Source organism: Lampris incognitus, chromosome 14 (genome assembly GCF_029633865.1).
Source record: "Lampris incognitus isolate fLamInc1 chromosome 14, fLamInc1.hap2, whole genome shotgun sequence".
NCBI classification, from domain to species: Eukaryota; Metazoa; Chordata; class Actinopteri; order Lampriformes; family Lampridae; genus Lampris; species Lampris incognitus.
The window spans coordinates 34,744,947-34,770,997 of record NC_079224.1 but is presented as its reverse complement, the minus strand read 5'-3'; the positions used below and the strand labels follow the sequence as shown (position 1 = coordinate 34,770,997).

The 26,051-nt window shown below is 42.0% G+C and overlaps 1 protein-coding gene across 4 annotated transcripts; it reads left to right on the top strand.

The window, feature by feature from the left end:
* The first annotated feature begins 362 nt into the window (after positions 1 to 362).
* pigr (polymeric immunoglobulin receptor) lies at positions 363 to 18,354 on the top strand. 4 transcript variants are annotated; one of them, XM_056292576.1, is made up of 8 exons: positions 363 to 489; positions 1,055 to 1,396; positions 3,901 to 3,982; positions 13,008 to 13,234; positions 14,463 to 14,559; positions 15,433 to 15,521; positions 15,705 to 15,754; positions 15,869 to 16,091. In XM_056292576.1, exons 1-8 carry the CDS (start codon positions 441 to 443, stop codon positions 15,950 to 15,952), a joined length of 1,020 nt encoding a protein of 339 aa, XP_056148551.1. In that variant the 5' UTR covers positions 363 to 440; the 3' UTR covers positions 15,953 to 16,091. The 4 variants fall into 4 exon arrangements, with proteins under 4 accessions (XP_056148551.1, XP_056148550.1, XP_056148553.1 ...); XM_056292575.1 differs by having other exon boundaries at positions 14,460 to 14,559; XM_056292578.1 differs by lacking the exons at positions 15,433 to 15,521; positions 15,705 to 15,754; positions 15,869 to 16,091 and adding an exon at positions 17,919 to 18,354 and having other exon boundaries at positions 14,460 to 14,559.
* The last annotated feature ends 7,697 nt before the right edge of the window (positions 18,355 to 26,051 follow it).

Genomic DNA, 26,051 nt, shown 5'->3' with positions numbered 1-26,051 from the left:
CGTCCTGTCAGACCCCCTCCCCCCTCGGTGTTTCCTCTTCGGGCGGAGCTCCAGGCAGGGCCGTGGCCTCTGGGCCCACAGGACACAGCAGACCAAGCTCTCCCAGCCATCAAACACAGACATGGACAAAGACACTGCATGGACGGTACGAGGTGAGGCCGCCGCAAACGTAACTTAGTGCCACCATCTTCCCACACTGGAAGAAGTGAGCAGTTATAACTATTTCAAATTATTTTCCATGTAAACAATATTCAGTTGCAGAGGTATCTCTTATTTGGGTTTAGAAGCATCTAACAATATACATGGCAACTAAATGGTTAACATTTGGGAACATCTGGACTCCACATGTCACATGACAGAGGGGAAGTTGGAACAGCGGAACAGTCGAGTTTGGAGAGGAGAAAACATTCACTTGTTAAAACACAATTTGTCAGGGAAACATGTCACGGCTTCTCGCGTTCACCCTCTGGTTGGTAACTTGGCTTCCAGGTAATATCTTCTATTACTGAAATCATCAGCCCATAAGAAACGTGCTAAAATGGCTCTCTGCAAATAACTGAAAAGAAAAAAAACCCTAAGAGTCGCAGGAGGAGTTCATCTTCATCTGTAAACCCACTTTCACCGCACAGTCCTACAAATACCAGCGCCATATTGTTGGGCGTTTCAAAACCGGTTATGAGTTGGTTTTTGATTGTTTTAAATATTTTATCTTATCTGTCTTTTCTTACCCAGAAATTGATTAAAAATGTGTAAAGGGTCAAGGAAATTGAGAATCTTGTGTGTGTTCATTCTATTCCCTTTTATATAGATTATATTATATTACTGTCTGCCAAAGATATTTTTTCTTCTAGTTTTCAAAACCTTAATTTCCCTACAAAATGGCTATTGTATGGTCACAGTTCCATTATTTTCAAGAGACAAAACTGCTCAAGGAAGACTTTCTTTGCTCATGAACAGATAAGAAATATGCATCATGTGTTGCAGCAAGACATTTCAAGAGCTACATCACCCCCCTGTCCCCCATCCCCTGACCCATCTAACGTTCAACCCTCAGGTTCTCTATGTACAGTGACCACGGTGGGAGAGTTCTCAGTGTTGGAGGGCCGTTCGCTCACAGTGCCGTGTCATTACGAGGCTCAATATGCCAGCTATGTAAAGTACTGGTGTCAAGGGAGAATGAGGGAGTTCTGCAGCAGCCTCGCCCGGACAGATACCCCAACACCCAGTGGCGCCGAGGGGAGGGTGAGCATTTTTGATGACCCTGTCCAGCAGGTTTTTACAGTGACCATGACAGACCTGAAGGATGGGGACACCGGCTGGTACTGGTGTGGTGTGGAGGTGGGTGGTGTATGGACCGCTGATGCGGCCGCCTCGACGCACGTCACGGTCAATCATGGTGAGTGACAGTTCATGCACAGTAGAAGAAACTCATGCCTTTAGGCCTTAAATGTGATCATGAGCCTTTTTCTGTCTTTTACTCTGTGTATTTTGTGTTGATGGTGTCAACAGATAACCTCGCCCCCAAGATGTTACCCATCAGACTTTAACAATGGTTTAGAAAATGATTTACAATCACAGTAAACAAACAGTGCCGTTGTTTAGTGTTCATATGCATATATTAATTGGGGTCAATAAATCTGGTGATTAATTAATTGTGCGAGTAAGACTCCCTGAGAAGGTCAGTATTTCTGCTATTTTATAATTTAGGTTCGTTCACCGAGGTTAGGCTAGCTCGGGGCTGGGTCAAGCGAAAAATGGAAATGACTAACAATGAATGAAAGAAATTTGGGCTATGAGTTCAAGTTCACTTTATTATTATACTAGAAGAACCCCGCTACAATGTAGCGGTTTGGTTATCCACCCATCTAAATCTCCCTCCTCTTCATCCTGCCAGCTAACCGCCTTCCCCCTGCCCCTAACCCCCTCCCCCACTCCCTCCCCCCAAATGCTCAGAATCATCTGAAATGCCGAGAAAAGTGGTTTTTAGCCATTTTTAGAAAATGCATATTTATGCATAATTTTAATTTTCTGGGATTTTTCCCTTACTCTCTGAGACAATACCTACCACCTCCAAAAAGAATTAGGATCATAAGTGCTTTAGTTTTCGGTCCCGCTATCTACACTAACTAACTAACACACACACACACACTAACACCACACACACACACACACACACACACACATCACGAAAATATGGGGGTTGATTTTAATTTTCTGCTATTTTTCTGGTCCTCTCTGGAACAATACCTACGACCTCCAAAAAAAATTAGGATCATTAGTGCATTTTTGCGAAAATGCATATTTTGCATAATGCCAAAACATTTCTAAGTCCCAGAAATTTTTTATATAGGTGAAAAAATCAAAGATGCTCAGAATCATCTGAGATGCCAAGAAAAGTGGTTTTTAGCCATTTTTAGAAAATGCATATTTTGCATATTTATGCATAATTATGCATAATTTTATTTTTTTGAGATTTTTCCCATACTCTCTGGAACAATACCTACCACCTCCAAAAGAATTAGGATCATAAGTGCTTTAGTTTTCGGTCCCGCTATCTACACTAACACACACACACACACACACACACTAACACCACACACACACACATTACGAAAATATATGAGTAGATTGCTTGCTACCTGTCACTAACTGTGCCCTAACTGCCCCTTTGAGGCCAATAGTTGTTCCAACCAAGCATATTTCACATACATGACATTGCATACACAATGACATTAAAGAGGGAGAGGGTCACATTTTCCAGGTTAAGGGGGGGGGGGTCCCAGAAAAATTTTTTAGGTGAAAAACTCAGAAATGCTCAGAATCATCTGAAATGCCGAGAAAAGTGGTTTTTAGCCATTTTTAGAAAAATGCATATTTTGCATAATTTTAATTTTCTGGGATTTTTCCCTTACTCTCTGAGACAATACCTACCACCTCCAAAAAGAATTAGGATCATAAGTGCTTTAGTTTTCGGTCCCGCTATCTACACTAACTAACACACACACACACACACATTCTGAAAATATATGAGTAGATACATATAAAAAGTACCATGTACCTTGAATTGCAATGAAATGCATGTGCCTTGGATCTCCCATCCCTTAAAAACCACATAAGGAAATAATAAATGATAAAAAAAATAAATCAGAAATCCCACAAAATATTAAATCAGTGAAGTTATGTAAGGAGCCTACTGTACATTATTCTGACTGTCTGGGGGTAAAAACTGTATGCGAGGCGGCGGGTTGGAGCTCTGATGCTCTGTAAGCACTGTCCTGAGGGAAGGAGGAGAACAGACCATGTACTGGGTGGATGGTGTCTTCCATCATACTTAGGGCCTTCCTTCTGCAACGGGTGATGTACATGTCCTGAAGCTGTGGCAGTGCTGTTCCTATGATGTCTGAAGCTGTTTTTACTATCCTTCTCAGCTGTTTGTGCTCCTGTTCAGTCAGGGTACCAAACCACACTAACATGCTTCCAGTAAGGATGCTCTCTATGGTGGTCTGGTAGAAACTGACCAGGGTTTTTGTGGAAATTCTGAATTCTTTAAGACATCTCAGAAAGTACAGTCTGTGTTTTGCCTTCTTAATCACACAATTACTGTTTAGAGACCAGCAGAGGGAGTCTGAGATCTGAATACCTAAAAATCTGAGGTTCTTCACAATTTCAACAGGGACACTTTTGATGTAAACTGGTGTCTGAACCGTTTTGGACTTCTTAAAATCAACAATTATCTCCTTTGTTTTCTCAACATTTAGGGAGAGGTTGTTATCTTGACACCATATGGACAGGTCCCTCACCTCCTTCCTATAGGCATCTTCTCTTTTTTAAGTAATTAACATACACTTGGGGGTAAATCATTTGTATGAGTTTTTAAAATGTGCTGGTTAATCTCTGCAGGTATGTTTGCTGTGAACAATAAAGTAATTGGAGAGGAAGGGAGCAGCGTCACAGTTGAATGTCTTTACAGTGAGAGATACAGGTATCGATTTTACTATTATTCACACCATTACCCACAGCATGGCCTTAAATTATCAGTATTTTCCCACATTTCTTTCATGCTTCTACCATCCAGGATCTTCTTTTCACACCTATAGTCCATTTGCTTTGGTCAGAATCAGTGGATGAGTAGCTACATTGTTGCATTTCTCTTTGTTTTAGTTTGGTTTCATACAGCAAAATTTCAAGCAAACAAAACTCGACCAACAAAAGTCACATGGGCGCTGTCTTTCTGTTCATTGGTCAGAAATCTCGTGGGGTTGGCGAGCGAGGAAAATATAGTTTCCGGGATAACTATCCCAAAATGGACCACTGGTAGAATTGGCATTTGTGAAGAATCACATGAAGGTGTTGCGATCTTGGGAAAATTTCCCTAGCATGGTCCTCGAACATCAACCACATTGTGGACTCGTTTCACCGTCTAGGCAGACGTGAAGAAAACAAAACAAGGCATGTCATTGTCCAGTTCACTCAGAGAACACACCGAGACCAAGGATGACCAAGGATTGCACAATCCGCAAAGAACATGGAATCGGCTTCATTGAAGATCTCTGCAAGGCCAACAGTGAGACGCGAGCAGCACTGTGGCCAAAGATACAACAAGCCAGAGCAGCTGGAAAATGGGCATACTATAGAGATGATGCTGGATATGTTGGTGGACAGAGAACCACATAGAAGGGGCACACAAGGTATACAGATGATGGTCTATTCAAATAAGCACTAAAATGGTCCCTTGATTGTAATAAACAAGTTGGATGGTTTAGGGTTAGGCTCTGTACATGTCCAAAGAGGACATGTAGAGATGCTGTCCTTCAGATGAGATGTTAAACCGAGGTCCTGACTCTCTGTGGTCATTAAACACCCCATGGCACTTATCACAGAGTAGGGGGTCCCCCGGTGTTCTGGCAAAATTCCCAACCTGACTCTCCATCTGGCCACCTAATCATCCCCCATGTAATTGGCTCAATTATTCCTCCCTCTCCACCTCAAGCTGATGTGTGGTGAGCGTTCTGGCACAAAATGGCTGCTGTGCATCACCCAGGTGGGTGCTACACATTGATGGTGATTAAGGTAAGTTACCCCCCTTCAATGTGAAGTGCTTTGGGTGTCTAGATAAAGCACAATATAAATGTAATCCATCATTATTATTATTATTAACATTATTTCTCAGTGGGATTTATGTAAGCATGATGATATGATAACACATTTACACCGTGTTTGAGGTACCAGTTTTTTGGCTATCACATGCATACAGCACTTGGCAGCTTTTGCATATGATACACCCAGCACTTGATGCGTCATTGTTAAGTATTTCACTAAATCGCTCCCACAAGGAACTTTTCTGCAATTCCATTTTTTGTTTTTAAATTTTTTTTGTGTGTGTGTGGACCCCCCCTCCCGCTTTTCTCCCCAGTTGTATCCGGCCATTACCCCACCCGATTAATCCAATGACATATGGCCGGAACTCTTGTCCAATAACTCCCCTGGCTCACGTTTCCACAGGAAGGATATAGTCGTAACACCAGCTTCCTTCAAACTCGTGTCGGCTGGTGTTATTTTTTTTCGGCTGCTCTCGCTATTTTACACGCTGAAGCCTCCTCCCTCGCATGGATTGCGTTACCTTCAGGTCGCGAAGAAGACGTAGGGAGAACGCTTTCGGTTGCGTGGCTGCAGGCGCCCGGATGGGCCAGAGGGGTCGCTGGAGAACGACGAGTCCCCGAACACTACACCGATCTACACCCACTATCCCTCGGGTAAGGGTGGCCTGATGAATCCCTTACCCCGTGGACGCTCTGGCCGTGACCGGTTACGGCGAGTGTGGAATACGAACCTCCCAGCCACATGAAGAGCGGATTGCAAGAACGGCGGTTTATTCCGCTCGGCCATCAGAGCGGCCTTTACCGCACTCTTTTGAGCCGTTCCAGTCACTGCCCCAAACCCATCTGCCGATCCCGGGAGGGCTACAAACTACCACATGTCTCCTCCGAGTTGCCAGCCGCTTCTTTTCACCTGACAGTGAGGAGTTTCACCAGGGGGATGTTGCACGTGGGAGGATCACGCTATTCCCCCCGAACAGGCGGCCTGACCGACCAGAGGAGGCGCTAGTGTAGCAACCAGGACACATACCCGCATCTGGCTTCCCACCTGCAGACGCGGCCAATTATGTCTGTAGAGACGCCCGACCAAGCCGGAGGTAACGCTCGGATTCGACCAGGCAATCCCCGTGTTGGCAGGCAACAGAATAGACCGCTACGCTACCCGGACGCCTTAATTCTCATTTTTTAATGTTGTCTCAGATCTTCTTTGCCTCCGTTGCTGCTTAAGCCAAATGGACGCCGCAATTGGCACAATGGGAGTCTAGTCTGCTAACTCAACTCAAAACTTTATTGCAGACTCAGGGTCCATAACAGACAGAGACAAGGTTAAAACATTTTTTTAAAAGCCATAAAAGATAAGATAAACCCAAGACAATACATAAAGTAAACACAATAAAATAACATAAAAGGAACAAAACAGGGTCTTACAAGGACGCAGCTATACCAATGGTCCCACTGCCGGGATTGGTAGCATGTGGCACTGAATCTTATATTAGTTAAACTCTTCATGATTACATTATCAGAGTCATTGAGCCGGCAAATAAAGTTATACATGAGATTTCTTAGAACAGCCTGAAAGGTATTGACTCCTGCAGCCACAAACATTTCACTTGCACTACACCATCTAGGTCTTTTTAGTAGTATTCTCATAGTGCCATTATAAGCTACTCGAAGTCTCTGTAAGCTTACTTTTTTGTAGTTTGACCACAGGTGTGCAGTATAAAGTGGTGTACAATATGCTCTGAACAGAGACATCGTCACACTAACTGAACACATACCAAACTTGCGTGAGTGTTTGCTTGTGCATACATCATGCGGCATTACCTATAAATATCATCATTGTCTGTCATTTGTTCAGTAATGTAATGTCCAAGATATGTCACCTTATTATCAGACAATTTAAAAATCAGGAAATTTTAGATAATTGACCTCTTTGGTTCTGCAGATCATGACAACAATCTTACTAGCATTGTATTTGATATCATGCTCCACACCATACACAGAACATATCTATTAAGGAGCTGCTGGAGACCTGCGCTACAGGGACTATGGATGGCAAGGTCATCTGCATACATAATATGGTTCACCAAGGTATTACCAATCATGCACCCAGTGTTACAAGCTTTCAACTGCTTGGACAAATCATCAATATCTAGATTGTAGAGAACTGGAGACAGAATTCCCCCTTGTCTGACACCATTGCTAACCCCAAATGGGGCTGAAACGCTATTGCCCCACTTCACTTGCATAGTCTGGTGGGTATACCAATAAGCCAGGATTCTCACAATGTATTTAGGGACCCCTCTTTGAATCAATTTAACAAACAACTTTCTATGATTAACATGATCAAAAGTTTTAGAAGCATCAACAAAACACATAAGAACTGATGAGTTTTGGCCTCTATATTTGTTAACAATTTCCTTTAAGGCATATATACATAAGTCAGTGCCATGCTTAGCTTTAAAACCAAACTGGTTATCCGTGGTGGTGATAAACTCATGCACTCTATCCAGCAAGATTCTTTCTAGGACTTTTGACAGTATGCTGACTAGCGCTATAGGCCTGTAGTTATCTAGGCTGCATACTTTACCAGCTTTGTCCTTAATGACTGGCACTAACAGAACAGACAACAATGAGTCTGGTAACAAGCCATGGATCATAAAGCCAGTAAAACAAATAGCAAGGAGAGGAGCTATCCTTGGACTGACATATTTAAGGTATTCAGCAGTAATATGATCTAAACCACTTGCTTTGTTGACAGCTTGTTTATAGCTTGGTACACCTCATGTGACATGATCACCATTGAATCATCACTCTCGATGATTTGCTGATTTGTGCCTGATGAAAAATGAAGCTTAAAAATGTTCACATTTTAGAGGATGTAACTGAAATTTTCCTCATTGATGATGTATTATTTCACCCACCTGCAACACATCCACTATTACTCAGAATGCTAATTTTTATAACTCAGCCCGCACAATCTATGGATTAACCACAGTGCCTGCGGATATAACTGCAATCCACACATCAAGAGCCAAGAAGCAGATGAACACATCAATGTGTAATTTGTCCAAACCGAACAAAATTGGTGTAAATTGTTATATCAGACAGACTTGTAGATGAGTCATGGAAAATGAGAACCGTGTGAGTTTTCTTTTCGTATCAAGCAGCAAAAAGTTGTAGCCTGAGGTGTTTTGAGTTAATTTGCCTTACTTCACATCACACATCCTGCGACTGCGATGTGACTATTGCACATGCACACATCACGAAGATGATGCTGAAACGATATATCATGCAGCCCTACTTGACAGATATCCTCCCAAATGCCAATAAAGCTCTTATAACCCTATCCTAAATGATTTCTGTAGTACTTACAACTTGTCAGATCCTTGGTGCCTAGACATCCGGACACTAAGCAATATTCCTGGTTCAAACCAAATAATGCAGCAAAGTCAAGAATATATTTCTGGTTAATTTCTTTGTCTGTGATGGACCTTGTCTCTAACTGCTGTATGTCAGCAGCTCCTCCCAAAAATCACTCTGGTATTAAGTTGATTTTTAAATCCCCAGGTGTTTGCTGCAGAAACAAAGGCTACTGGAAATTCAATTCTAGTTTATTAAAATGCCAATCATTTTATGATGGTATTAAAACCATAATCTCTAATGTGATGACTGATGAATCTATGACATCCTAGATCTCTAAATGGGAATTCTTGAAATTTAAATTTCGGGAATATTCATTTTGGAACATCACTCAACAGAATTAACAAATTATCAGAAATTAACATCGTTGCAGTAAGACATCACCTACTGACAATGATAAACAGAGATGACAAACTCTGCAAACTAAACTTGATGAACTCCATCTTGGAAAAGTTGAAGGTGCCGACATAAGCTCTTGGGAAAAATGGATAGAGGAAGGGGAAAGAAGCATGTCATATCTGTCTTTTAGAAAAGAGAAGGCAGGAGAGAAAACACAATCAAAGCCTTATTGATTCATGGCCAAGTAAATATGCATCCAGCCTTGATTGCCAAGGAAATAGTTTCTATAGTAAAGTATATTCCTCAGCCTTTTCAATTGATGATGCTGATTCCTTCTTCAACAATACCAAAGATCTTATTCCACGTATTGACGGTGAGTTTGCAAGGTTGTGTGATGGTGATATTACTTTAGGTGAGCTGGATAAAGCAGTAGAGAGTTTGTCTTTAAAGGTAGTGATGATCTTATATGTAGACATATTCTATAGATATTTTTGGGACTTATTAAAAGTGCCATTATTTCTTATGTTAAAAGAAGCAACTGATAATATGACATTTCCTTCCACCATGAAACAAGGTATAATAACTTTAATTCCCAAGCCTGGTAAGGACCCCAAAATATTAGATAATCTTAGGCCAATCACATTATCAAACGACAACAAAACTGTACCCCTTATTTATGCTAATAGATTAAAAAAGAATCTACATAAAATTATAAGTGATTCGCAATCTGGTTTTATGAAGGGTAGATCCATTCACTATAATATTCACTTAGTGCTCAATTTTTTAGATTATAGACATTTAATAGAAGATGATGGTTTTATTTTATTTCTTGACTTTTATATAAAGCATATGATTCAATTTAGCACTCAATTTGTTTTCCATTGTTTAAGGTTATTAGGTTTTGGGGATAAATTTCGAACCATTATACTAGAATCTCTTTATGAAAATACAAATAGTTCAATCTCTTTACCAGGAGATACATCACCCCGATTTACAATCAAACACGGAGTTAAACAGGGTTGTCCTATTTCTCTATATAATAACTACAGAAATGCTTTCTATTTTTAATAAAAATTGAAATATCGCTCCGTTAGATGTACTTGGGAAATCAGTAATCATTAGCCAGTTAGCACATGCATGATACAAACATCTTGATGAAGCCGCTGACTGAAGTCCCCAAAATACTACAAATGATTCATACCGTCTCCAAAGCCTCTGGTCTAAAGCAAAACTTGGAACAAGTGTTGAGTTAATGCCAATTCATCAAAGTCATTTAACAGAGGCACACAGCATTCCTATAAAAACCACTGTTAAACACTTGGGCATACATATATCAAAAGATTCAACTGAAAGTGAAAATATGAATGTGTGGAAGGCAGTGGAGGATTGCCAAATTAGACTTAACTCTTGGTTATGGAAAGACATTAGCTTATTGGGTCGAATCTTTCTTTTTTTTTTTTTACTAAAATGAAAAGCATTTCAAGGTGTATCTAACCGGCATACTTCAGGGCTATTCCAAATAGAGCTATTAAGACAAAAAAAAAATCAATCAGGTTAACTTGATTATATTTGGAAGAAGAAAATTCTCTATGTTAAGAGAGCAAAAATGACTAAAGATTTTAAAGATGGAGGCCTACAAGCTATTGATTTTATAAATGGAACCTTGAAAATTAATTGGTTACAATTAATGGTAACACCTCACAACTGGCTTTGTTTGGTTCAGCTCTTCCATTAGAATTGTATACCTAAAAGTGTAATATTTTGATTTATCTTTCTCACAGAATCTGGGTACAGTGTAGGAAAAGGTTTGGATTACATTCAGTGTCGATGTGGGCACCAATTTATTCTAATCATATATTCCCACCCTCTATGATAGATTCTGCTTTTAAGATCTGGAACAGTAATGGTATACCTAGTTTTAAGGACCTGTATATAGATAAGATATTTGCCTCATTTAGTCGGTTGACTCAAAAATGTAATATCCCACAGACCCATTTCTGATGTTATTTACAAATTCTAAATTTCATGCATAACAGATATCCCTACTTCCCCAATTGCCCATCTGAAACTACTTGAGATATAATTCTCGACATAAATGTGTACAACAGAGGAGTAATCAAAATAATATACAATTTATTATCAACTTTGCATTCCCCCACTTTCCACTATTAGGTCTCGGTGGGAAGATGATTTTGCATGTGAAATAACAGATCACAATTGGCATTCCATTCTTCAGAGAGTATTCTTCCTCAGTTTGTGCAAGGCATGGGCTCCTACAATTCAAGGTCTTACATGACCTTCATCTACCCAAGGAAAGGTTGGCTAAGATTTATGCAGGGGCAGATCCCTTATGCAACAGATGTAAGGCAGTAACAGCATCCCTAATTCATACTTTTTGGACTTGTCCAAATCTTCATAATTATTTGACATCTATATTTGATACATTTTCGGAAGTTTGTGGAGCCAAATTTACCCCTTCCCCTTTCATTGAAATTTCTGAGTAGTACCAGAGGACACGCTCCTTCCCAGACATCACTTGAATGCTATTACTTTTGCTTCATTAATTGCTAGATGCCTTATACTTATGAAGTGGAAGCAGGAGGCCTCTCCCACATATGGCCAGTGAGCTTGAGAACTTATGCAGTTTTTACACATGGAGAAAATAAAGTAGATGTTGGGTGGCTCTACAGGTAAATTTTACAAGACATGGCAAACCATTTCTGACATATATGAAAACACTTAAACTGTGTACTCTTCCATGACTGATTCTTATTCAAACCGAAATTACAATGTAGATTGACTATAGACAATAATGACTGATATATACACGTCTATTTTTTGTGCATGAGTGTATGTGTATTTATGTTGACTACTACTACTACTTTCAGCTGCTCCCGTTAGGGGTCACCACAGCGGATCATCCGTTTCCATTTCTTTCTGTCCTCTGCATCTTCCTCTGTCACACCAGCCACCTGCATGTCCTCCCTCACCACATCCATAAACCTCCTCTTTGGCCTTCCTCTTTTCTGCTTTCCTGGCAGCTCCATATTCAGCATCCTTCTCCCAATATACCCAGCATCTCTCCTCCACACATGCCCAAGCCATCTCAATCTTGCCTCTCTTGCTTTGTCTCCAAACCGTCCAATTTGAGCTGTCCCTCTAATATAATCATTCCTAATCCTGTCCTTCTTCATCACTCCCAGTGAAAATCTTAGCATCTTCAACTCTGCCACCTCCAGCTCCGCCTCCTGTCTTTTCATCAGTGCCACTGTCTCCAAACCATATAACATAGCTGGTCTCACAACCATCTTGTAAACCTTCCCTTTAACTCTTGCTGGTACCCTTCTGTCACAAATCACTCCTGACACTCTTCTCCACCCACTCCACCCTGCCTGTACTCTCTTCTTCACCTCTCCTGCACTCCCCGTTATTTTGGACAGTTGACCCCAAGTATTTAAACTCGTATGCCTTCGTCACCTCTACTCCTTGCATCCTCACCCTTCCACTGTCCTCCCTCTCATTCATTCATAGGTATTCCATCTTGCTCCTACTGACTTTCATTCCTCTTCTCTCCAGTGCACCCCTCCAGGCTCTCCTCCACCTGCACCCTACTCTCACTACAGATCACAATGTCATGTTATGTTGACATTTTGATCTATTTTGCCATTTGTTTATATACATTTAAAAGATATATATATATATATATATATAGAGAGAGAGAGAGAGAGAGAGAGAGAGAGAGAGAGAGAGAGAGAGAGAGAGAGAGAGAGAGAGAGAGAGAGAGAGAGAGAGAGAGAGAGAGAACGAGATAATCATTTATTGTTATTATTAAAGCTATATTATGTTTATGTGCTATTTCTATGTTTGTTTGTTTTTTCATTTAAGTTCGGTACATTTTGTCCTTCTGTTTTTCTGGGGGGGGGGTATAATAATGGACAACATGCAAACTTTTGTATTTTGTTATTTCACATTGAATGTATTACAAAAACTGTTATGTGGTTGAAGAAAATGAAAATGAATTTTAAAAAAAATACAGTGTACCTGTTTTTCAGAGCTGGTTCATCATTTCCTCGAGTCAAATCAAACCCTTGAGCAATTCTATAATATAATTGGCATTCACCCAAGGCCCCTTTGACTGTCTGCCAACAGAGAAAGTGAGAAGAAGTGGTGTCGCAGTGGAGACTGGAGCTCCTGCCTGGTGACAGGCCCTGATGGGAGGTACGAGGACGCCTCAGTGGCCATCACTGATGACAGAATTGGGACTTTGGCTGTAACCTTAAGGGAACTGAAGATGCGAGATACTGGCTGGTACTTGTGCGCCGCTGGACAGCAACGGCTGGCTATGCACGTGACGGTCACGCCACGACCCTCAACCAGTAAGTTTCCAGAACAGTTTGTTCTAAGAAAATAATAATAATAATAATAATTAAGGGAATTTAAAAATTTTTTTAGAATTGGACTGAAATTGGAACACTTAATATTTTCTAACATTACTAATTACTTGATTCATCATGTATTTTCTGCCTTCTCTTTCTGCTGAACCAAAATATAAAGTCTAAAAGGAGGAATTCAGTTTTTCTATGTTTTAAAAGAGCTCAGCTTCTTGGGTGTCCGGGTAGCGTAGCGGTCTATTCCCTTGCCTACCAACACAGAGGTCGTTGGTTTGAATCCCCATTACCTCCGGCTTGGTTGGGCGTCCCTACAGACACAATTGGCCATGTCTGCGGGTGGGAAGCCAGATGTGGGTATGTGTCCTGGTCGCTGCACTAGCACCTCCTCTGGTGGGTCGGGGCACCTGTTCGGGGGGGGGGGGGGGACTGAGAGGAATAGCGTGATCCTCCCACACGCTACATCCCCCTGGTGAAACTCCTCACTGTCAGGTGAAAAGAAGTGGCTGACGACTCCACATGTATCGGAGGAGACATGTAGTAGTCTGCAGCCCTCCTTGGATCGGCAGCAGCGACCGGGACGGCTCGGAAGAGTGGGGTAATCAGCCGGATATGATCGAGGATGAAAAAAAAAAAGGGGGGGGGGGACTCAGCTTCTCTCAGTTGATCATTTTTCTGATACTCATGTCATTAGACACTCATTTACATACTGCCAATCAGATCAAATCATCAAATTATGAAACCCAGCCCACCCTTACCGCCAAACCCTTGCTTTGTCACTCAAAGGTCATCTAATGAATATTAATGAGGACTTGACCACTCCCTCACCATGCTTGATACTGCGTTCAAGATTTTTAGACGTGAAAATCTATATCTGATTGCTGAATTTGCATGAATATGAAATTATCAAGGTTGAATGGGATCACAAAGACTTGTGATCTCATGTAATCAACAATGGTGGTCAAAATATGTATTTCTACCTTATTCACATGTACTGCAAAATTTGCTTATAGATTTATTGTTAAACGATCAGAATGCATTTGTGATGAGCAGCAGCAACTCATACCTCCAGTGAAAGAGGTTATTGATTATCGTTGGTGACTTATCAAGGACGAGCCTATTGTGAGCCCAAGGCTTCGAATGGCAAAACTGTTTTGTTAACAGTGACAATATTGATTATGAAACCCGTGTATGATGTCTTTATCCTCAACAGCAGCGTCCTGGAGGACATCTTCACCAGTACCAAGTCAGTCGACTACGTATCTACAACCAACGCCCATGAATACTGCAAAGGAATCCTGGGACTCTCATCGGTAATGTGAATAAAATTTTTAGAGTGCTTTTTTAGCTTTGAAACAGCAGAGATGTTTATATTATGTGCACTTCCCATCAATTTATTCTGTAATATAAAAATCCCACAAACAGCACCTCTTCCAGAGCTTCCTAAAGCAAAAGCGTACAAACATAACGTGAATATATAACTTATTCAGCATTAATTTGATTTTGGCCCCCTTGTTTGTTCCTTCATCTTTATTTTCTAAGGAGTTTTTGCCACGTTAAGAATGCCTTATCTTTCTGAGCACCCTCCATGTTTGTTATCTACAGTGCACATCTGTGCTAACAACAGAGGTTTGCCTCTCAGTCATTGTGCAGTTCTTTTCAAATCAGACAAATACAAGGGGCGCCTGGGTAGCGTGGCGGTCTATTCCGTTGCCTACCAACACAGGGATCGCCAGTTCGAATCCCTGTTACCTCCGGCTTGGTCGGGCGTTTGTTGACCATGTCTGCGGGTGGGAAGCCGGATGTGGGTATGTGTCCTGGTCGCTGCACTAGCGCCTCCTCTGATTGGTCAGGGTACCTGTTCGGGGGGGGGACTGGGGGGAATAGCGTGATCCTCCCACGTGCTCCTTCCCCCGGGGAAACTCCTCACTGTCAGGTGAAAAGAAGCGGCTGGCGACTCCACATGTATCGGAGGAGGCATGTGATAGTCTGCAGCCCTCCCCGGATCGGCAGAGGGGGCGGAGCAGCGATCGGGACGGCTTGGAGAGTGGGGTAATTGGCTGGATACAATTGAGGGATACAAAGAGGGGGGGGATCAAGACAAATACGGAGGGAATGTCATGCCGTCATTTCCAGCCATGTCTATGTGTCACTTTGTTGGCTCAGACTATAACGTTCTGTTTCAGGCACATTTTGGAGGCCGTGTTGGTGTTTGCATCTCTTGTGCTCATAGTGGGCATGGCTTTGTTAGCAAGAAAGATTTGCGAGCAATACAGTAAGCAAACCTTTCATTCATTTACAATTTAACCAAAAACACTGGCATGAGTAGCATAATGCCGTCAACATACACAGAGTGTATGATCAAACAAAGTATAAGAATATGCAGTGAATATATTTGAGTAAAGCAAGGTTACACGCTACTTATAACGGCTAAAAGATGATCGCTATCCAATTCCAGAAAGGGAACGAAGGTTAGGAGAGGCAGAGGAGCTGAAAGCAAGGCTCAATGTAAGACCCCCATCACATTATCCTCCATTATCTAGCACCTTTTTATTGACAGCGGCATGGCCCAAGGTCTTTGATCACAATTAAAGCATTGGTCTTTCTTGGTGCACCCTGCAGGGGTACCCCGGGGATCAAGGTGACCTTCAAAATGCCACCATCCTCTTCCTCAACAGGGATTCGCAGAATATGGATGGATTCTGAGTCCAGTTCAGATCAACTAATTGTTCAGTGTAGGGTCAAAATAAACTCAAATATGTACATTTCGTTCTAGATCGAGGATGTGCGTTGTTACCTCCGTGTGACATTATTCTCTTATGCTGTTTATTTGAAAAGTTACGACTTAGCAAAGTTGTCTTTCCATTGTCATTTCTCTATATCACACATTGTTCCACAATTCCTTCATTCAATAAAGAGCTGAAGTGGATACTGTCTGACTGTTAAGAGATAGATAGATAGATAGATAGATAGATAGATAGATAGATAGATAGATAGATAGATAGATAGATAGATAGATAATTAGATAGAGGGATAGAAACTAATTCATCCCAGGAGGAAATGGTTTTGGACAACACACAGTAACAGAGAGCACAAAATATATAAGACACGGCAACAGAAACACAAAAATTTTCTATTTTGAACACTATTTTTTCAAACTCAGTGATGTCACCTCCCAACCCAAATAGTCACAACTACAATGCTAATGATCAGATAATCATTCATTATTAGTATTGTTGTTGTTTCAACATTGATGATGATAATATTATTTTAATAATGGCAATTCCAATACAATGAGGAGCCAGCTAATGTTTTATAATGTCTTATTTTGACTCTAACTTCAACTTTAATCTACTGAATTATTCATTGTGAAAGTTGTCATTGTCATTCTATTTTACTTTATTCTATTCTAAATCATCTAAGATGGAGTACTCCATTCTGTCACTGGGTGGGGATCAACCCTTTTATAAATCCATCGCCCTGCCACATTGACTATGTAGCAATCATATTAGAGTGTGTGTGTGTGTGTGTGTGTGTGTGTGTGTGTGTGTGTGTGTTTGTGTGTGTGCGCGTGCGTGCGTGCTTCACTGACCAAACAGCTTACTCCAGACACAAAAATGAATGACAGTAAAGAAGTTATAGTCAGTCCAAATTGTTGTTTGACAGGATGCTCTATTCAGACGTAAAAGTATTTTTTCCTGTTCTATTAAATCTGTGAACGCTCCAAATACTTGCAGACTTGCACATGCATTAGGAAAAATATTCGTAGAATTGAACAAGAGAATGAAATGCTCCTCTTGAGTCTGTTGCCATTTGAGGTTTATAGAAACTCTAACAATACCATTAAGGCTGAAGGATCAGGAGCTTCTCTGAAGGCCATTATGTCTCCTTGTGGCTGCACAACATTATTCTTGCTCACTGCATGAAATAATTTAAAAATGACTGGGACTGATGATTAACATGATTTCATCTTCACTGTCATCATGAACAACACAAAGGCATGGAAAACTGATGCTGTATCTGCTGTATTTGAATGCATCTCCGATCTTTCAGATGCATTTAAAAAAAGCCTTTACTTCAATCATCAGAATCAGAATACTTAATTATATCAATATCATGACATGAACAAGAAATTTTTTTTAATGACTGTTGAAGAATGAATGTTGAAGAATCAAAGTGAAATTTTTTTTTAATGAGTCATAAAAGGGCTGGATGTTAATATTGTTTTTTTTATCGTCCTCAGTGATGTTGTATCAGGATGAAATCTGGATATTGTCATATTGTGATACACAATTTTGTTGTCTAAATTAATGATAAGAAGAATCTGATACCAAAAATTTCTCTCAAAATGAGGTCTGAAATATTTGAGGTAGTATAATTTGAATACTTGAGTATTACACTTAACACATTGCCAAAAAGTTCAGTGTCATGAACCCAGTTCTTCTGCATATATATATATATGTTAATATTTTCCATTTTGGCCAGTACTAAACTGAATTTATTGTAAATAAGAGAAAACAGCAGAATACGGGTTAACAGAAAGCAAACACGCGTCTTCGTTTTCCTCTGTTGAAGTAATCAATGGTTTACTGACTGACGTTGGAGCATTCATAACATCTTTTAACACTTCGGTTCATTTGGCCATTGCAATATTACCGCCCATTGGTTCAAGAGTCCCAGATAAAAGACAGCAGAGAAGAAATGGGAGCAGGGGTCTGTGATCCTAGACAGCCATTACATCTACCATGACATCGCAGAGGGCCTCTCATCTGCTGGAGGATGATGGGAAGGAAAAAGGGCTCACTGTGACAATGAGGAGCCTGACGGTGAAATTCATCGCCGCCGCAGACCGCCATGCCACCCCACCCCGTTTCATCACAGTGAAAAAAACAATCCCCCATATCAGAGGCCCAACTTTGACTGTGCAGGACACATTCTCATGTATGCAGCATCATGAAGGTTTTATAACTAATTTTTAGATAAACAAATGAATAAATAAATCACGTATTTCAAACATAAGGTTGAGGGTTTCCCCTCATTTCGTTGCTGCTTGTGTGTCCGTCTGCATGATTTGAATGAAAGCCACGGTTGCCAAAATGAAGCAATGCTTTTGATGTGCAATTTATTTTACAAGATTTCCCTTTTGAAGTCACAGCAAATATGACCGTTCAAATCCTCCTGGGGGTCTTTGAAATGTGGCTTCTGGTGTTCGGTATAAACCAGTGGGTGAGGAGTTGAATAAAATCTCAAAGAAACAAGTTCCATTATTTGAAAAAAAAAAACTCAGTGTAGACTTGCCCTAATTAAATTTGCTCTAACATAAAACCTAACGGATGTAGCCATGGCAGCATAGCCCAACATTTCAGCTGGGAATTATCTTCATTGTTCAGCTTCCACCGCAATTGAGTGGTAACTACAAGAAAGCAGCCTGCCGGGGCCTTAAGTAATGTATTTTTACTTACCATTTATTTTCTCTTATTTAGATTTATATCGGTATTCCCATTGCCTTTCAAAGTCAGTTTGCATTACAGTCTGGATATTTATGCATGCATGTTGACATCATATCACTCTTTCCCATGCAGTACCAGAAAACACCTGTGATGTAGTGCTGTGGCCCTGTGGGCCCCTTTACACCTGTGGTTCTCAATCGGGTTCTCAGGTAATATCGGTACTGCTGGTTTTCTATTCTACCAGGTCGTTCATCACATTGATCTATTGTTCCAGGTCTAAAATATAAACAAGTGAATGTAAAAATTGAAAAGACAGCTCAGAAATTGGATATTTAGGGTATCCGGGTAACATAGCAGTCTATTCCGTTGCCTACCAACACGGGGTTCGCCGGTTTGAATCCCTGTCACCTCCGGCTTGGTCGGGCGTCCCTACAGACACAATTGGCCATGTCTGCGGGTGGGAAGCCGGATGTGGGTATGTGTCCTGGTCACTGCACTAGCACCTCCTCTAGCTGCTGGTCGGTTGGGGTGCCTGTTCTGGGGGGAGAGGGAACTAGGGGAAATAGCGTGGCCATGATCCTCCCACGCACTACGTCCCCCTGGTGAAACTCCTCAGTCAAGTGAAAAGAAGTGGCTGGTGACCACATGTATCGGAGGACACGTGGTGGTCTGCAGCCCTCCCTGGATCAGCAGAGGGGTTGGAACAGCGACCGGGATGGCTAGGAAAATAGGGTAATTGGCCAAATACAATTGGGGAGAAAAAAAGGCAGGAAAAAAGCCAAAGCCAAAAACAAAAAAACAAAAAAGAATTTGGATACGTTAAGTTGGAAATTTTTGACTTCCGACACGTTCACACTATTTACTGAGGGAGAAGGGGGAAAAAATTATGGATGCAGCTTTTTTTTTTTTTCACAAGCTAACATTATGTAGATAACTCTGGCTAGCAATACCGTGGCTGATAGATGCGTATGTCACTTTTAAATTTCACATATTTCTCTGAATCAATGCAAATTAAACAATTCCAAAACATATTGCATAATTAAACACCCAAATATGCATTGAAATATCAATTAATACATTTTTATTCTGTCCATGAGGATCGGATAAACTGGAATCTGAAATGATACTTGTATGTCCAACTGTTCGATGATCCTTCTATTCATGTTTTTCACAAGTTGGCTGTTGTTTTTTTAGTTGCTCTGACTTGTGTTGAACGCAGCATTAGACCTGACTCAACAGGTGAATGTAATGAACCACCTGGCTGAATAGAAATGCCTACTGCTGGTAAACAAGGACTGGATTGAGAATCCTTACAGTGTTGCCAAATGGGAATGAACTGTTTTAGTTCAGTTTCTTGGATCTGTGTCTTCAAGAAAACCTTTTTGTTTGTGTGTGTGTTCTTTAGAAGGTAGTAAGGACATCGGTGGTATGTGTCAACCAATGTGTTTTGTTTATATATCTTCTCCTGGATCGACACCTTGCCATGGTGGAGAAGCTTGCATGTACCAATGATCCCAAGAGCTATGCCGTAAAGAGCTTGGCTTCTGGTAGGGTCACCCAAGGCGGCTAGGTCAAGGGGGAGGTTCCAGACAAAGTGTGAGCCAATAAAGACCTCAACAGCGGAACTGGTGGAAGATGTCTCCAGGTCACAACGGCAGTGAAAGCGGATGAAGGCTGCAACAGTGTGGTCCCCAATCGTCTTGGTTCTCCATGCCATTGGACTCTGGTCACCCCCTGTCAAGGACCCTGTGGTGGCTGCAGGCGCATCAGCCACTCCATGTAAAAAGCTGTCACGCACAGGCATCCTAAAGGGCAGTCATACTCGACCCTGAGTGACCGCCGATGATGATGATGATTTGTTTATATCGTGTGACACCGCTCCCCTCTGTAGCCTGATTCTTGTCAGACTACAGTGCAGGTAACATCAATTATAAAACTACGATCTTCTATTTAATCAACAATCAAAAACTTGAAGCATCATGTCTGGTAGGTTCAGATTAGGGTACATTTTCACCATTTGCTAAAACCTATGAATTATCAGAATCATGTTTATTGGCCACGTAGGTTTGCACAAACATGGAATTTGACTGCGGTTTCGTGGCTCTCTGTGTACTTAACATAGAATAACAACACTACAGCACAACACAAAAACCTTCAGCTATATACAAAAAGGACTGGTTATATACAGGCTAAATAAGGGGCGATAAAGTGCAATGGTACAGAGATGATGAAATAGATGAAAATCTGCAAACACACGGCTCCTGATAGGACATGATAGAGTATCACTGAGCATGGATTTAGTGACTCTGGGGACGGCGTACATAGGCGTCTTAACGTTACTTAAGGCCCTGGGGACCCACATAAAGCCACCCCTCCCCCCTCCCCACATAACTATAGCAATGGTGCAAATTCGGCTCATAAAACAAATAAATACAAACAGCTGCAACACAGGAAGATCAGTCTGGGCAACATTCAGCACCCTGCGTCAATGAACAGCGACAAATAGTAGATGACGTGCCCCACTTAGTAAACAGAATATAAAACTTACCAAAATAAGACAACACATCAACAATAAGTCAAGACAAAGTTATCAGCCAAGCAGGCCTGTGTGCACAGCGGCAGCATGAGATCAAACTCGCCAACACCACAAGCAAAGAACCGGTAAAAACAAGATCATATTATCTTACCTTCTTCAGACGTGCTTCCTCCTGGTCTTCTTCACCGCAAAATCCTTGACCGTGTCTTTAAAATCCACGGCCTGAATGAGAATGTCACGCTCGGTGGCCAGCAGGGTGAGGTGGCTCAGTCGTTCTTGCCGCATAGCTGACCGCAGTCTATTTTTGACAAAGTTTAGAGAAAGGTTGCCCTCCGCTTGCGTTGGTGACTGGAATAGTAAGGGAAAGGCGTAGAGCCGTGTCCGTATCAGAGAACACACTCTGCCATTTTCTTCGCCTCAAGAGTTTGAGCAATTCAACAGCCGGTGTGTTCACTTCATTGTGCAGCCAAATTTGAATCACTTCTGCCACAGTATTGTTCATGGCGGCGGTGCAAATAGATATTATAATTTATAATCTAACTAAAATTGAAGGAATCTGCCTGTGTTCCTGTACGTACATGTCCTTAGATTTTCTTGACAACCATTCGTCCGATCAACTCCACACTTGGCGGGTGTATTGCTGAGGAGGCAAGACAGTGCAGTGCCAAGGGTCAGGTTATTTGATGAGCTGTTCTCGAGAAAGCTGCAAGCAGTAAAGTTTTGAATTTAAATTAAAGTTAGCCGTTAATTTTGAATCGCTCCTTCTACTTCTGCACTTCCCGTGGCGTCAACGAGCGGAAACACCAACAGCGCCACTCTGCCATTGCAACCCACATTGTGGTTGAAGGGGGGATTATTCTCGCCAAACGATCGGCCTGTTCTGAACAGTCAAGTTTTATTTTAAACATTTTTTTAATCGCATGTTCTCGTGAGGTCCCTGGTGCTCGGTCGGAGCCCGGGGCTTAAGTCCCCGGAAGCCCCGAAGCCCCGGAAGCTCTCGATGACGTGGACAAATTGGACAGCTGAAGGAAGAAGCAGTGAGGACGACAGCTGTGACCTGGGAGGCAGATCAGATATAATAGATCTAAAGTGTAGACAATATAAGATACTGCACAGTGTGTGTGTGCGTGTGTGTGTGTGTGTGCGTGCGTGCGTGCGTCGGTGCATGAAACAATTAATTTACACCTCCATTTCACTTTCTGCAGAACAAATTATAATAGGTCCACAAAAGGGGGGTTTCCAACAGTACTTCAAGCCATTTTTCAATAAGAAAAACAGCCAAACCTTTGATTTTCCCATGGCCCTGTTATAATGTGTTCTGCAGAGAGTTGAATGGAGGTGTCAGCAAAGTGGAGGCACAACAGAGGGTCATTATACAATTAGATTACTACACAAGAATTTAATCAAGGATTATAAATTAATGATAGATAATAATGAGCAAAACTGATAAAGGTTAGTTCTGCAAATGCCTGCAAGATTCGTTTGTGTAGTTCAGGAGAGCATCGTAATGACCATTATCAGAGGATACACCACTGTCCAAACTATAATAAACCCAGTCATGGTCAGTTTTTCCTAGCAATTCATTGTTACTGGGATCACAGCCATGGCAGCGGTGTACTGTGGTCTGAAGCCATACACGAGAATATCAATAATTTCATTTAAATTAAAAAGTAATTGAGCTGCTACCCTGGAACTTTTAGTTTTTTTGTATATCTTCAAAAAGACCAAATCATTTCAAATTGGCCTTTTTTAATGGCAGCATAACAAAGGCATCTATTCAAAACACATCAGAAAATTGCAGAGGAAAGAGAGGCGTTCGCAAACTTGGGTGGAGATAGACCTAAGGCGAGAATTACTCGGTGCAATTTTGGTTCGCTAGGATTTAAAAGGCATGGAGATAATTTAGATGGCATAAAAAGCTCGGCGAGCTGCTCTGCAAATGTCTGATCTGAGTGTTTGAATACAGTGAATATATTATACTGTTATCACCTGCGGGGGGGGGGGCTGCAGCAAAACACTAATGATCGCTCATGAGGTCTGATGATGTCTGTTATGTTATGAAAATGTTATTTACATCATTACAAGCGAGCCTTTGGAAAACCCCACACAAACGAACACCCAGTAAAAAAGTCCACGTTATTCACGACCACCCACGACCACAGGGTGCCCTGGCTGCCTGTTGGATCTTTGACCGACCCTGGCCTCTATTTGAAAGAGAAACTCATCAAGTATATGACCTCCATCTGCACACCACGCTTTGGTGGTTTAATGGGCCCATGTTAACTGCAAGTACAGTCTCTGAGTCGAAGAGACTTTTTTTTCACTTTGGCAGACATCAAATCCCCCCCCCCCATCAGAGCTAACTTCAATGTAATTTAACGTCAATTAAAGTGTTTGCGATACTTTCTTTTTTGATGTTTTTTGTACCCCCCCCCCCATTTTCTCCCCAATTGCGCTTGGCCAATTACCCAATTCTTCGGAGCTGTCTCGGTCGCTGCTCCACCCCCTCTGCCGATCCGGGGAGGGCTGCAGACTACCAGACGCCTCCTCCGATACATGTGGAGTCACCAGCCGATTCTTTTCACCTGACCGTGAGGAGTTTCACCGGGGAGATGTAGCGCGTGGGGGGGATCATGCCCCCCCCCCCAGTTCCCCCTCCTGAAAAGGCGCCCCGACCAACCAGAGGAGGCGCTAGTGCAGCGACCAGGACACATACCCACATCCGGCTTCCCACCCGCAGACACGGCCAATTGTGTCTGTCTGTAGGGACGCCTGACCAAGCCGGAGGTAACGCGGGGATTCGAACCGCTGATCCCCGTGTTGGTAGGCAACGGAACAGACCGCTACGCTACCCGGACGCACGCGATAGTTTCTGTTACCTCCTGCAGTGCCTTTGGCTGAGATCAGACAAAGACAGAACTGATGAACCGTTATCAAAAGTTAAAATTTGAGCTTTTTCAGCATTAAGAGGAGATGGCCAACAGGGGCGTGGCCACGTGGGGGCCAGGGGGGCACGGCCCCCACTGGTCAGAGCACGGCTCCCCCGCTGGCCCCCCCGCCCCCTTCCCCTGTCCCGAGTGGGTAAAAAAAAACGCCTGCACAGAAACAGTCAAATGGAAGCTGAAATACATGCATTATCATTATTAGCTTATTATTATTAAGTCTTGTCCTTTGCACTTGGAAGCTAGGATACTAAATAGTAGTTTTGACAAGTGCCACCCTAATTAGATGGCTGGCCCCAGCTGCCCCCCCCAGTAAAAAAGTCCTGGCTACGCCCCTGATGGCCGATGAGTGGAAGCAACTTTTAAGGTTCAACCTGGCCACCCAGTGAATTGCTACATATATCATAGGGTTGTACATGGCTGCTCCTGCATGATGTAAATCCATGCTCTGACAAGAAAATGTAACTTAGTAAGAGAAAATTCAGGATTACTGTTATTTTCTTGGGGTTGGGCGGGACTCTGCCGTTTTTGCAGAGCAAATCGGCCACCGGTGGTTGACGTGCACAGTAGTCCCTTGCTGAAGAGAGGGTTTATAATCAACCCTGAGCCAGTTCTTCGTGTTAGCAATTTCACTTCTTCTATAAAAAAAAGTCTCTAAGGGCTGACAAATACCCTCCAGTAGGTACTCAGTGCAAACACATTTCAGTCAATCAATCAAGCTGCCTTTTATATAGCGCCTTTCTAGCTGCAACAGCCACTCAGAGAGAGCGCTTTACATTTCTGGTCAAATCTGAATTTCAGACACCTGTTACAATAGACCACAAGCCGTTTTCTGTACAATCGTTACCTATCTCGTATGCATAAGGCCACCGAAATGTGATTTACAACGATTAACTTATTCACACGTGTATTACAAAAACATTTGACATGGGCCATTTGAGACTACTGACATTAAGCAGGCCAGTGACAGACCTTAGTCGGTATGCAGTGGAATGGTCACCAGAAACTCCACAAAGTTATTTTCCTGCACCTAACTTTGCCATTTCCATTATTACCATGTGGGAATGAATCAGAGCCTCTGAACAGCACACAGGCTTTGCACATCAACACGGCCGAATGGGTTTCCATGTTAACTGTTCCAATAGATTTAATCATTTCAGCGCAGGCCAGGCTAACCACGTGCATAAAACTCAGTTGTCACTCAACAAGTCAAACAGACAGACGAATGGATGATGTTGCTGACTAGTCAGCCACTACTGCAGCAGTGTGGTCAACCAGCACTTGCTACCATCAACGTTACCGTGGGCCTAACATGATATTTAATTTTCAGCTATATTGTTCATATCTGCTTGATTTTCTAGTAACAAAAGATGTGGGATGAGTATTAATCTTAACAATACGACTGGTCATTTCTCCCAAATTTACTGATTTTACACTGCGGCCGTATCCACATGCCACTTTTTCTTGCGTAGTGGCTGGGCAGCTTGCTCACATACACAAACTCTACGGCCTGTGTCATTTAAAAACACAAGGCGAAACAAATAACAGCTCAACACCAAATTAGCCAACATTTTATAGAAATACTAGCTAATGAGGTATTTGACAGGGCAGACCGGGCCTGTCAGATACCACTTTTCACAGGCCCGGGTCTGGCCAGTGAATGCAACAGGTACGTGACGGCTGCACAAACCTCTCTGCTTTAGTTAAGTGGTTTCAGCAGCAGATTCCTCTTCAAATCTGCCAGATGTGTTTTTCCCTTACTTCTATAGAGACTCACATAATGACTCTCTTTGTGGTGGGTGCAGTTGAATCCATCACTACTGGCTCAGGATAATGGGAAAGTGTGGATGAATAGCTTGTTTACTTCAGAGCAATTT

Bases quoted from the DNA above. Each gene is read 5' to 3' on its own strand.
- pigr (XM_056292575.1), top strand. From the start codon at position 441: ATGTCACGGCTTCTCGCGTTCACCCTCTGGTTGGTAACTTGGCTTCCA. The intron at 490-1,054 runs GTAATATCTTCT...TTCAACCCTCAG, and splicing joins GTTGGTAACTTGGCTTCCAG to GTTCTCTATGTACAGTGACC. The intron at 15,755-15,868 runs GTAAGACCCCCA...TGCACCCTGCAG, and splicing joins AGCTGAAAGCAAGGCTCAAT to GGGTACCCCGGGGATCAAGG.